Raw genomic sequence first — 13,031 nt, 5'->3', positions numbered from 1 at the left:
CTGTGTGTGCTTTCTGCACCAGTCCCTCCCCTCCTACCCTTCATGTGCTGCTCAACTGCCATGTGGCCAGACAAGAACCAGACGTGGCTCCTGAGCCACAGAATGGTTACTCCTATTGTAATATATTCAAACCACAGGGACCCATCATAGCAAACCTCTGCATCCGCAGCAGGCCCAGGACATCATGGCCTTTGGGTTAACATGTTGTGTCTATCAGCAGGAACCACATGAAACAAAAATACCAGAAAACAAAAGGATTATTTTAAACAGTTTTATGATACAGGGCACTCCCTGTAAAAACAGTTCTTGTGGTGGCTTGCATCTCACACCAGTGCGTGACTTAGGAACATTAAAGCCCGATAGTAAAGATTCTTAATAAGGACATTTCTCTTTCAACTTATTTTCACATTTCATCATTATCCAGTGATCAGAAGCTAAAAATAAGCGCAGATATGGAATGGAGGAGCTTTAAGGAAGAATTCTAGTATGGTGCTAATCAGTTCTCAGTACAGGCCAAGGATGGTATCTCGATTGGTTTGAGAATGTCACGTAGGGAGAAAATCATCAAACTTATCAAAGAATATTCAGGCTGCAAACAATGGAGTCTCTGTGCATGACAACCATGCTTCAAAAAAAGACTGGGGGACACAGGAAGCATACAATCTTCCTCTCCCTCATCCCAGATCCTAGGCATCCTGCAGTTGATTTTGGTTTAGGAGGATCTTCTCCCCAGGTTTAAAAGCTGGCATCCCCAGATAAGGGCAGCTGGCACAGCGGAAGGCATCCCCCAAGTAACACTGGCAGGAGAGAGAGAGAGAAAAAATAATAAATTCCAACACGAGCCATGGGACACACCACACCAGCCAGATCTTTAACAGGAAGCAACTTGCATCAGGACAGACAGCATGAAACGTGGCCCCGTTATTCACTGCCCAGATGAGTCTTAGAACAAGTTCATAAAGAAACAAGATACAGGTCCTACCGGGTCAGCAGCAGAATAGCGCCCAGCGAGGCAAGCTACTCTCCCACTAAGGCTCCGATGCAATAAAGTGCGCCCAGGTTAGTGCACAGGTTTGCGCGTGGTTGGACGTGCTACACTAATACCAGATGCAATAAGGAGATTAGCGCGTCCAAAATGCGTAGCCGATAGCGCCCATCGCATGTAAATTCCATGCAGATAAGGTTATTAGCCATTACCTGTTGATGCAAAAAATTGCTAGGCACGCAAAGCAGATTTTTTTTTATAGTCCCTCATTTACATATTGTATTGGGCACCCAGGGGATGCGGCTGTGCGCATGTTAGGAAACCAGGTGCTCAATACGAGTGCCTGTTTTAATGTGTGTCTTACTGCTGAGCAATATATCATCTTTGTACATATCCACAACACATACCTGAACTGTAACATTCCCATCATCCAATAAGTGTGAGAAAAACTCAATATCCCCTCAGCCACCTAACCTGGTGACCCCTCAAATCCCTTCTCACCTCCTCTCTCTGCGACTTCTGCAAGTTACCAGGAGGTGAATGTTGAAACGGGTTGTCTGGCTAGGTTTGGAACTTAGCCAAGCAAACTGTGGATTTTTTATTCCTCGCTACGCTGAATGACCCCGACCTATCCAGCTGTTTAAGTGGATAAAAGTTAGTCAGATAAGTTCAAGGAGTTCTGGGGGCATTTAGGGGCGGAGTTAAGTTAGCCAGATAATGCACCCAGCTAAGTCTGGTCATGCTGGAGAGCAGACCTAAAGTTAGCTGGATCCAGCTAAGATTCAGTGTGGCACTTAACTGGCAGCACGCCACTGATTATCCATGGCAATTTATCTGGCTTAGCTGGATACACTACCTGTTTCGCCGTCCTGATGAATATTAACCTTCATGCTGTTAGATCTCAAGTCGTTCAAGCCTGTCAAGGCTGAAAGGATATTCACCACTTCCAGAGGGAGAGGAAATTTGCCTTGAGCAATCCCCGAGTGGAAACTGAAGCAAGGCTGGAAGGATGGTACAAGGTTTTCTGCGCATTTTTGTGTTGACATGTCATGCAACTGTGGATGTGATTTTGTTAAGCCATATTAGATGGATACTGGAACCTCCTTAGCAGCCTGGAGTTATAAAGTGATGCATGCCAGCTTTACTGGGATCATGACAAATAAATATCTTACCCACATCCTTTGCACTGCTGCTAATTAGCATTTCCATTAATGCCGCAGCGGTTTGCTGTGTACCTTAACATAAGCCAAGATTTACGCTCTTCCATTCTGTTTACAGTTCTTTTTATTAGGCTTGTACCTACTGCATGTGATTTACCTACTGCCAGATGTTTTACTGACAGCACACAAGCAGTTGCTGAATTCATTTGCTGAACAGCCGAAGTCTAACTGCTAGCTTCTTTCATATCGAGTTAACATGAATCGAACAGAGAAATCCTCTAGCCCATCCCTTCCCTCATTGAAGTGAGACAACCAGTCAGTGCAGAAAAATATGGGCAACAATTACAATAACTTGCGGCTGAAATACAGCCATTAGCTCTCTACTTGCTGCTCCTGTACAATTTTTTTCAAAGTTTAGTATCTCTTTGCAGGCACTAAGAAAAGGCACACATTCAATTATCCAAACGAATCTCCAGTCGCTCTGCTTCTAAATACCCCCTCCCCACCATAGACAGGAGGAGGAAAGGCATCAAGCGGGTCATAAATTGCCTTTTAAATAAAAAGTACTTACATTCCCACAGGCAGATTTGGTCCCCACACTCGACTGTGGTACAGCAAGTTGCTTCTCCTGCTCCAGCTCCTCGGCCAAGCCGCAGGTACTACAAGCAAAAAACAGGACTAACATCACAGACGGATCTATCCAATATGGGGGTTCAACTTCCCAGTTAGTTCCCTCCACAGCTCCGGGAGAGAGAGGTTATCACATGGCTGCCCTCATCCCCCTCCCCCCCAACGCAGCCAGAACTGTGAGACTGCCTCAGAGCTGGAAGGAGGCAGGAAACACTAACAAAAAAAAGCCTCTACTAAGCCAGTCCCCATTATAACAGAAACCTCCCAACCCATAGACACAGAACGGGAGAAAAGCCTTTGTAAATCAGGTCCTTCACGTTTACAAGAAAATTATTCCTTACCTGCTAATTTTCATTCCTGTAGTACCATGGATCAATCCAGACAGTGGGTTATGTCCCCCGTCCAGCAGATGGAGTCAGACAAGGCTTTGGAGGGTGCTGCCATATAAACCAGTGCACCCTCTGTGAGTCCTCAGTATAGAGAATATCAGAGCCAGATGGATCAAGCTAACCAACCACACCATAATATGATAAAAAATATATGCAAATGAAAGCAACTGGTGCTACAACTTGAACTTGCAAAAAGAACTGTGGAACAGCCTCAGAAACGTAGAGGTGAAAACCTGAATGGAATAACATGAACACCTGAACAGGATAAACAGAGTAGCGAAGTCAGAAGGGAAGATCGAGCAGGAGAACTCCAATCCCCAAAAATTGTTAGGGAGGGCGTCTGGACTGATCCATGGTACTACAGGAACAAAAATTAGCAGCTAAGGAATAATTTTCTTTTCCCTGTACGTACCAGGATCAGTTCAGACGGTGGGATGTACCAAAGCCTCCCTACATAGGGTGGGCCCCTGAAAGCCCTGCTCGAATGACCCTGTCGCCAAAGTAACCGGAAGCCGGCAACTGGAGATGTAAATCGATAGTGCCTTGCAAATGTATGCAATGATTTCCAGGTCGCCGCCCGGCAAATCTCCTGGGAGGAGAAAGACTGGCTTTCCGCCCAGGACGCCGCCTGAGATCGAAGGGAGTGTGCTTTGACACTCAAAGGGGGTGGTCAACCCGCTCCTATGTATGCTGCCACAATAGCTTCCTTAAGCCATCTAGTGATCGTTGTCTTCGTAGCCTTAGAGCCTTTCTTTGGTCCAGACCAAAGGACAAACAAATGGTCCGACACCCGAAAATCATTGGTGACCTCCAGGTAACGGATCAGGATGCGCTTGACATCAAGGTTGTGGAGAGTCCGTGACTCACTGGCAGAGAAGGACGGGAGTTCTACTGTCTGATTCAGATGAAATGCAGAGACCACCATGGGCAGGAAGGAAGGCACTGTACGCAAGGAGACCCCTGAGTCCGTAAAACGGAAATAAGGCTCTCTGCATGAGAGTGCTTGTAGTTCTGAGACCTGGCGTGCAGAACAAATGGCCACCAGAAAAACCGTCTTGAGAGTGAGATCCTTGAGAGTGGCGGCGCACAGAGGTTCAAAGGGAGGCCCGGCCAAAATCCTGAGAACTAAGATAGGGCTCCAGGAGGGACAAGGGGTCTGGACTGGAGGTCTCAGGTGTTTCGCCCCCTTGAGGAAGCGGGCAATATCCGGGTGAGAGAAAAATGAAAGATGGTCCGGCAAATGGACAAGTGACCAGAGAGCAGAAACTTGTACTTTCAAGGAGTTGTAGGCGAGTCCCTTCTCTAGGCCGTCCTGGAGGAACTCAAGGATCTGAGGCACAGAGGCCACTCTTGGTCAAGCATCGTGAGAGGCACACCAGGATTCGAAGACCTTCCAGACTCAAACGTACGCGACTGAGGTTGAAGTCTTCCTAGTCTTGATGAGGGTCGTGACTAGGGCCTCCGGGTATCCTTTGCGTCGAAGCTGCCGCCTTTCAAAAGCCAGGCCACAAGACAGAAGCGTTCTGCCTGGTCGAAAAATACTGGACCTTGGTGTAGTAGACGGGGAAGATGGCCCAGGCGCAGAGGGCCATCCACCGCGAGGTTGATAAGGTCCGCGAACCAAGGACGGCATGGCCATCCCAGGGCCACCAGAATGATAAGACCCTGGTGCAGTTCTATTCTCCGAAGGACTCTGCCCACTAGTGGCCATGGGGGAAACATGTATAGAAGGAGATGACGTGGCCAGGGAAGAACCAGCACATCCACGCCTTCTGCATCGTGCTCCAGTCTACGACTGAAGAATCGCGGTGCCTTGGTGTTGTGAAGAGTGGCCATGAGATCCAGACGAGGGGCCCCCAGCGAAGAATGAGGAGCTGCATCGCCTCTTCGGAGAGTGACCACTCCCCGGGATCTAAGCGTTGTCGGCTCAGGAAGTCCGCCTGAATGTTGTTCACGCCCACAATGTGGGAGGCTGCCAGACGGGAGAGGTGAATCTCTGCCCACGACATCAAGCGGGCCATTTCCAACGAGACATGCCGACACCTCGTGCCCCCCTGGCGGTTGATTACGCTACGTTGTCCGAGAGGATCCTGACCGCTCGATGTCGCACGAGAGGAAGGAAACGTATGAGTGCCAGCCGGACTGCTCTTGTTTCCAGACGATTGATTGGCCACGCTGCTTGGGTCTTTGTCCACTGTCCCTGTGCTGATCTCGTTTGGCACACTGCCCCCCAACCGGTGAGGCTGGCATCGGTGGGGAACACCACCTAGTCCGGAATTTCCAGGGGCATGCCCTGCGCCAAATGGAGCGGGTCTAGCCACCAGCTCAAGCTGGCTTTGATGAGCTGGGAGAGAGGGAGGACGAGCTGGTAGTCCTGCGAGACCAGTGTCCAGCGAGAGAGTAATGCCCTCTGCAACGGGCGCGTATGTGCAAATGCCCACGGTACGAGATTGATAGTGGACGCCATGGATCCCAGGACCTGCAGGTAATCCCAGGCTGTGGGAGAGGGGAGACAAGCGAAGTGTTGAATCTGTTCCCGGCGTGACTGGGCCCGGCCCGGTCGTAGAAGCGGCATCGGTGCCGGCTCCTTCTTCTGAAGGCACGCTTGATCGCTCGCAGAAAGGCGTCCTGGCGGCTGTGAGGTGCCCTCCCCAGCAGGGAGGCACCACGTGCACACCCCCTCGCGGGATAAACGCGATCCCGGTTCCCCACACGCCGAGCATCGGAGGGCCCTCGGCATGCTGACGAAAAGGGGGAGGGGGGGGCATAGATTTGTTCGCGCCGGGTTGGGTGAACAAATCTGTGCCCGTGCGCAGGTTTTAAAATCTGCCTCAATGTTTACTAAAAGTGCAGATAGACAATGTTTGTAATATTACCTGTGATTCTTTTTTGTAACTTTTCTATGACAGCGCGGAGGACACCATCTCACAGTGGAAGCTTCTGCTCCAGTGCTGCTTTAAAAAAAAAAAAAAAAAAAGTACTGCCGCACTGGAAAACCCAAGAAGTCCACTGGAGTTCAGCTGGAAAATCCAGCAACTCCAGCAGTGAGAGAGAGGCTTTCCAGTCTTCTGTACTGAGTGCCACATGTATGATTATCCCCCAGTTGGGGAGAGGTTATGTGTATGCAGTAAGTGCAAAGAGCTCCAAGCCCTCAGACAATAAGTCTGATCTCTGGAGGCTAGAGTGGCAGACCTGGAGGAGCTAAGGAAGACAGATAGGTTTATAGAGGAGACCATCAGGGACATAGTAGAGAAGTCCCACCTCTGATCTGGTAGCCCCTGTGCAGCTTTGGGAGGAGATAGGCCACCTGGAAGGAGAGCAGCAGCTTGATGATGCAGGAAGCAATCCTGGAGCTAGGACATTCCCTCAAGATGATGTAGTATCCTCTTGCACCGAGGATAGGTCTCCAGGAGCAAATGCCCAGGAGGGAAGGGTTAGGACGGCCGTTAAAGATGGTGATTCAGTTATTGGGAAGGTTGATAGCTGGGTGACTGGTGGACGTGAGGACCGTCTGGTAACTTGCCGGCCTGGTGTGAAGGTGTCACAAATCACAAAAATAGGATTTTAATTAGTGCTAGGGAGAAGCCAACTCTCTTGGTAAATGTGGGTACCAATGACATAGGAAAGTGCAGGAGGTACCGTATTTTTTGCTCCATAAAGACATACCTGACCATAAGATGCACCTAGGATTCAGAGCAGGAAAATTAAAAAAAAAATTTTTTTTTAAATGTTGCTAAACTGGCTCTGTTCCCGGGCGCCTGTGCGGCTTATGGAGCAAATTAGGGGAGGGCATAACTTTTTTTTTTGTCCCCATTTCATTTTCAGGTCTGGGGAGAGCCATTTCTGTCTACTCCCCATATCAGAAAACTTTTATCGTTCTATTTGTTGGAAACCCCCCCCCCCCCCAAAAAAAAAACCCAAAAAACCCACCACCCCATCCCAACCCTTTAAATTTAATTAACTACAACCCTCCACCATCCTGACCCTCCCAAGACTTGCCAAAAGTCCCTGGTGGTCCAGCGGGGGTCCAGGAGCGATCTCCTGCACTTCGGCCGTCAGCTGCCAGTATTCAAAATGGCACAGATAGCCTTTGCCCTTACTATGTCACAGGGGCTACTGGTGCCATTGGTCAGCCCCTGTCACATGGTAGGAGCAAGGGACGGCCCTGTCACATGGTAGGAGCAAGGGACGGCCCATATCGTCCCTTGCTCCTACCATGTGACAGGGGCCGACCAATGGCACCGGTAGCCCCTGTGACATAGTAAGAGCAAAGGTTATCGGCACCATTTTGAATACTGGCAGCCGACGGCCGAAGTGCAGATCGCTCCTGGACCCCCGCTGGACCACCAGGGACTTTTGGCAAGTCTTGGGGGGGGGGGGGGGGGTCAGGAGGGTGGGAGGTTTTAGTTAGTTTTTTGTTTGTTTTTTTTTAAATATTCGCTCCATAAGATACACAGACATTTTTTCCCAACATTTGGGGGAAAAAAAGTGCGTCTTATGGAGCAAAAACATACGATAGGTTCTGGAAGCCAAATTTAGGGTTTTAGGTAGGAAGCTGAAATCTAGAACCTCCAGGGTAGCATTCTCTGAAATGCTTCCTGTTCCACATGCAGGACCCCAAAGGCAGGTAGAGCTCCAGTCTCAATGCGTGGATGAGCTGAGGGTGCAAGGAAGAGGGTTTTAGGTTTGTTAAGAACTAGGCATCATTTTGGGGAAGGGGAGGCCTTTTTCGAGGATGGGCTCCACCTTAACCAGAGTGGAACCAGGCTGCTGTACTAACCTTTAAAAAAAGAGACAGCGCAAGTTGCTGAGAAGTGTATGGTTCTGAATGATGCATCTTTGAAGGATACTAAGAGAATAGGGAAAACAGGGCATCCCAGTAAAGAAGTTGCAATAAATGCCAAAGGGGGGGCAAGATGGCCGCCAGGTAAGACACGGAGGAGAGAAGCTCTCATCGTCCTTTGCTTACAACCTTTACAATCTAACTTAGAATGCCTCATACCAAACGGAAGGGCCGCGTTAGGGGAGCCTGATCAGGTATACCAGACACTGACCCTTTGCAGAGACGAATTAAGGGCTTCTTCTCCGATGGAACACCTCGAACGTCGGAGGGGACTGCTGTAGAGCGGACGCAGTCCCCTCTGACCCTGGAAGTGACTCTGAGCCCCGGCGAGCCGATTAAGCTGGCACACCCCGCACAGCCAGCTGAGTCTCCAAGAACAACGGAGGCCAACAGCAAATTCAATCAGGCTTGAGGAGAGTTGGCCCAGCTGGGGACCGAGCACGTGGAGGAGGGAGGGAGGAATCCTGCGGCGAGGAGATGGCTGGTCTGTTCGGAGCCCTGAATACCACGAGATGGAGAGTCAAGGGAGACCCGAGGAGATTACCACCACGGGAATAAAGTGGCCGGGAGACCTTGAGGATAAGAGAGGAGAACAGCCAGACCTTGGAGCAGTGAGTATTCGGCTTGGACAGCCTGAACAAATTTCCTTAAGCACTGTGTGGTCTGCTCTGAAAGCAATTGAAGCTACATTAAAAACATTAACAGCAACTACTTTGGAAACAAAAAAAAAAAAAAAAAATCAGACTATGATAAATAATTCGTTGATTGTGTCTTTCAATTCTAAGATAGCAAATCATGAGCAAAGAATTGTTCAGTTGGAAAATGTACAAAAGAATATTATTAAATCTGAAACGATAATAGAGAAAATGGAGAATACTTAATCTGAGAATTATTAATTTTCCTGTATCACCGCTCGAGTTATTTAAAACTTATATGAAGCAGGGTTTAAAAATTCCTGAGACATCTTCCTGTATGCTCAAAGATTTATTTGCCTCAAAGAAGTTCTGTGGAAGAAGAGCAGGTGAATTCACTGAACATTTCAGAGTTACTTGAACTTTCGATGGAATCAAGGAAAGAAAATCTATGCTGGTTTCGTTTGCTTTCATTACCGATCGCAATAATGTTTTGAAATTATTTCTTAAGAACAGGCTGACTAAGTTCTATGGGGCACAAGTCTGGATATACCCTGATATAGTTAAAATTACTCAGGATTGTAGAAAGCAGTTTCTGGGGATGAGAAATAGGGTCCTATGGATGGGTGCCTGTTTTGTTTTGAAATATCCAAGTAAATGTTGTGTTCGCTTCATGGATAATAATTATTTATTTTTTTTGAACCGGAACAGCTCAAGGATTTGCTGGCTGGCCACTCGCATAGCACCCCAAGGGATGAATCGGCATAAAGGGAATTAGATACTCCTTCCTACCTATTACCTTTAATAATATATAAAAGTTTCTTTGTAGTCCTCATTAGTTTCTCTTGTCCCCTGTTTTCTTATATTTAGGTACAGATATATGTTCTTTTTTGATTTGTAGTTTTGGAAAAAACGTATAAATGCTGAAATATGTACCGGGTTCTAATTGCATATTATATTGTAATTGTGGAAAATTTTGAAAATAAAAAATTAAAATAAATAAGTAAATGCCAAAGGGGATCCGGTGCCTTTAAGTGCAGAAAGATTCCAAATTACACCTGTCAGGTGTTAATACAAACAAGAAACAGACTCTGAAATGTCTATATACAAATGCTAGAAGTCTAAAAAATAAAAGATAGGAGAGTAAAGAGTGTAGCATTTAATCAAGAGGTAGATATAATTGACAAGACTTGGTGGAAGCAGGATAACAAATGGGACACTGTGATACCAGGGTACAAATTATATCGAAATGATAGGATGGATCAAACTGGGGAAGGGTGGCACTATATATTAGAGAGGGTGTTGAGTCAAACAGGATAAAATTTCTGTAGGAAACAAAATGCAATGTTGAATCTTTATGGATAGAAATTCTAGGTGAAAAAGGGAATAAAATAGTAATGGGGGTGATATACCATCCACCTAGCCAGAATGAACAGTACAATGAAATGCTAAAAGAAATTAGGGAAGCTAACAAAATCAGCAGCACAGTAATAATGGGCAATTTCAAATTACCCCAGTGTTGAGTGGGCGAATGTTACATCAGGACATTCTAGAGAAGCAAAGTTCCTAGATGAAATAAATGAGTGCTTTATGGAGCAGCTGGTACAAGAACCAACAAGAGGGAAACGATTTTAGACCTAGTCCTTAGTGGAACACAGGATTTTGTGTGAGAGGTAACAATGTTGGAACCACTTGGCAATAGTGATCACAATATTATCAAATTTGACTTAACTGGAGGGAGCCCAAAAGGAAGTCATACTACGAAAGCATTTAACTTTCAAGAAGATGGCTATGATAAAATGAGGAAAATGGTTAGGATAAAACTGAAAGGAGCAACTGCAAAAGATTAAGAGTTTAGCTCTGGCATGGATGTTGTTTAAAAATATCATCTTGGAAGCCAAGACCAGATGTATTTCATGCATTAGAAAAGATGGAAATTAGGCTAAGCGACTACCAGCATGGTTGAAAGGTGAGGTAAGAGGCTATAATATCTAAAAACATCTTTCAAGAAATGGAAAAGCAATCCGAATGAAGAAAACAGGAAACAGCATAAGCACTAGCAAGTCAGGTGCAAAGCACTGATAAGGAAGGTAAAGAGAGAATTTGAAAAGAAGCTTGCCGTGGAAGCAAAAGCTCATAATAAAAACTTTTTCACATACATTCGAGGTAAAAAGCCTGCGAGGGAGTCAGTTGAACCATTAGGTAATCAAGGGATAAAAGCAGCACTTAGGGATGACAAAGCCATAGCAGAGAGTCTAAATTAATTCTTTGCTTCAGTATCTAGTGAGGAGGATGTAAGAGATGTAACCATCAATATCCCCCAGTCATCGACCTCTACGTTGTGAAATGAGATAGGGATCAATTATAATAACTGCAAAATATGTCAAATCCCCTACTCCAAATGTTAGGTATTAGATAGCGCTATGGTAATATGACCTTCATAATAGGCGTCATAGTGTGGTAATTCTTACCATTTTGTCACTCTGCCTTATGCTTAATCATTGGTCAGTCCATTTTTTATAATATTTTCCGTGTGCTAGTGCTCCGTGTATTAAAACGTTAACTTCATTAGTACAAAACTTGCAGTCTTTTGTTGATACTTATCTTAACTTAGATGTAATTTCTTTGCATGTTATTAGCCCGAGACTCTCCTCACAGATGGTCCGTAGCAATGCGACCAATCTCACATCGCTTCTCCGGTGTCTGTGCCCGACACTGTACAGGGTTTCGGACGTGCGTCGTCCTTCCTCAAGGGCAAGAATCTACGCCGCAAAATAATGTTTTAACAACAAAACTAAAACATACTATACTTAAGGTCAAACGTGTATTAGCTACTCACTCATATCAGGCTCATCATGGCTCCCAGCGTTTTTTGTGCATCTTTTCCGGTTTTTGAATTTCCCGCCTCCTTTTTAAAGCCCCCTCACGTACAACTTACGTCACTTCTGGTGTTAAAGTGAATACCATTCAATCATAGCATTAAGTCCTAGTGGTGTGACCGTATGCATGCGAAAGATCCACTGTTGCTCTCTTAAATTTAATAAAAAATTAGGATCACCTCCTCGTACATTCTCTGAAACCACTTCCAGCACTGCCATCGTAGTTGTTGAAAAGTATGACGCTATTCAAGGCAGTGGGCTACCATTGGGGCAAGGATTTTTCCTGTGGAAATACAACTCCGATGTTCGGTTAACCGGACACGTATCTGGCATTTAGTGCGCCCTATATAATAAAGGTTACAAGGGCACACCACAATGTATATCACTCTTGAGGTTTCACATGAAGAATATTGCCGTGCACTATGTTGATGTCCATCTTTATCAATCCACTGTTCTCCTTCAATCACTTGATCGCATACTGAACAATGCTTACATGGCCAGTGTCCTTTATTTTCATTCGCATTAATGGTGATGGTAGGTGAAAGAAAAGAATGCGTCACCAGATCGCCCACATTTTTGCCCCTACTAAAGGCAATGATTGGTGACTCTTTGAAAATACTATGTGTCTTAAGTACTGGCCAATAATGATGTAACAATTTAGAAATATGGGTACCTAAACTGGTATATGGCAGAGTGCACACTATGCGTTTTTCTTCTCTAATCTCTGTTGTATCTAAGAGTAGCCATTGTCGTTCAGCATTATACGCTCTTTTGTATGCTCTTTTAATGTATTTAACAGGATACCCGCGCTGTAATAACCGCAATTTAAGAAACTCTGCTTGATGTATATATTCACTTCTTGTGCTACAAATCCTACGTAATCTGAGAAATTGCCCAATGCCTCATCATTTGCGTCAGAATTTACCTATTGGGCAATTTCTCAGATTACGTAGGATTTGTAGCACAAGAAGTGAATATGTACATCAAGCAGAGGTTCTTAAATTGCGGTTATTACAGTGCGGGTATCCTGTTAAATACATTAAAAGAGCATACAAAAGAGCGTATAATGCTGAACGACAATGGCTACTCTTAGATACAACAGAGATTAGAGAAGAAAAACGCATAGTGTGCACTCTGCCATATACCAGTTTAGGTACCCATATTTCTAAATTGTTACATCATTATTGGCCAGTACTTAAGACACATAGTATTTTCAAAGAGTCACCAATCATTGCCTTTAGTAGGGGCAAAAATGTGGGCGATCTGGTGACGCATTCTTTTCTTTCACCTACCATCACCATTAATGCGAATGAAAATAAAGGACACTGGCCATGTAAGCATTGTTCAGTATGCGATCAAGTGATTGAAGGAGAACAGTGGATTGATAAAGATGGACATCAACATAGTGCACGGCAATATTCTTCATGTGAAACCTCAAGAGTGATATACATTGTGGTGTGCCCTTGTAACCTTTATTATATAGGGCGCACTAAATGCCAGATACGTGTCCGGT

At 45.6% G+C, this 13,031-nt stretch overlaps 1 protein-coding gene across 1 annotated transcript in view; it reads right to left on the bottom strand.

The window, feature by feature from the left end:
- Positions 1-239: 239 nt before the first annotated feature.
- Positions 240-13,031, bottom strand: part of CIAPIN1 (cytokine induced apoptosis inhibitor 1) — a 60,673-nt gene continuing 47,881 nt past the window's right edge. The window contains exons 8-9 of the mRNA XM_029608938.1: positions 2,717-2,804; positions 240-797 (exon numbers count right to left, since the gene is read on the bottom strand). Of these exons, the coding sequence (XP_029464798.1) occupies positions 687-797; positions 2,717-2,804 (199 nt within the window). The 3' untranslated portion in view covers positions 240-686. The remainder of the gene's footprint in view (positions 798-2,716; positions 2,805-13,031) is intronic.

This window comes from Rhinatrema bivittatum, chromosome 7 (assembly GCF_901001135.1).
Source record: "Rhinatrema bivittatum chromosome 7, aRhiBiv1.1, whole genome shotgun sequence".
In the NCBI taxonomy this organism is placed as follows: Eukaryota; Metazoa; Chordata; class Amphibia; order Gymnophiona; family Rhinatrematidae; genus Rhinatrema; species Rhinatrema bivittatum.
The sequence above is the reverse complement of the archived record's forward strand: the minus strand, read 5'-3'. Positions and strand labels throughout refer to the sequence as shown.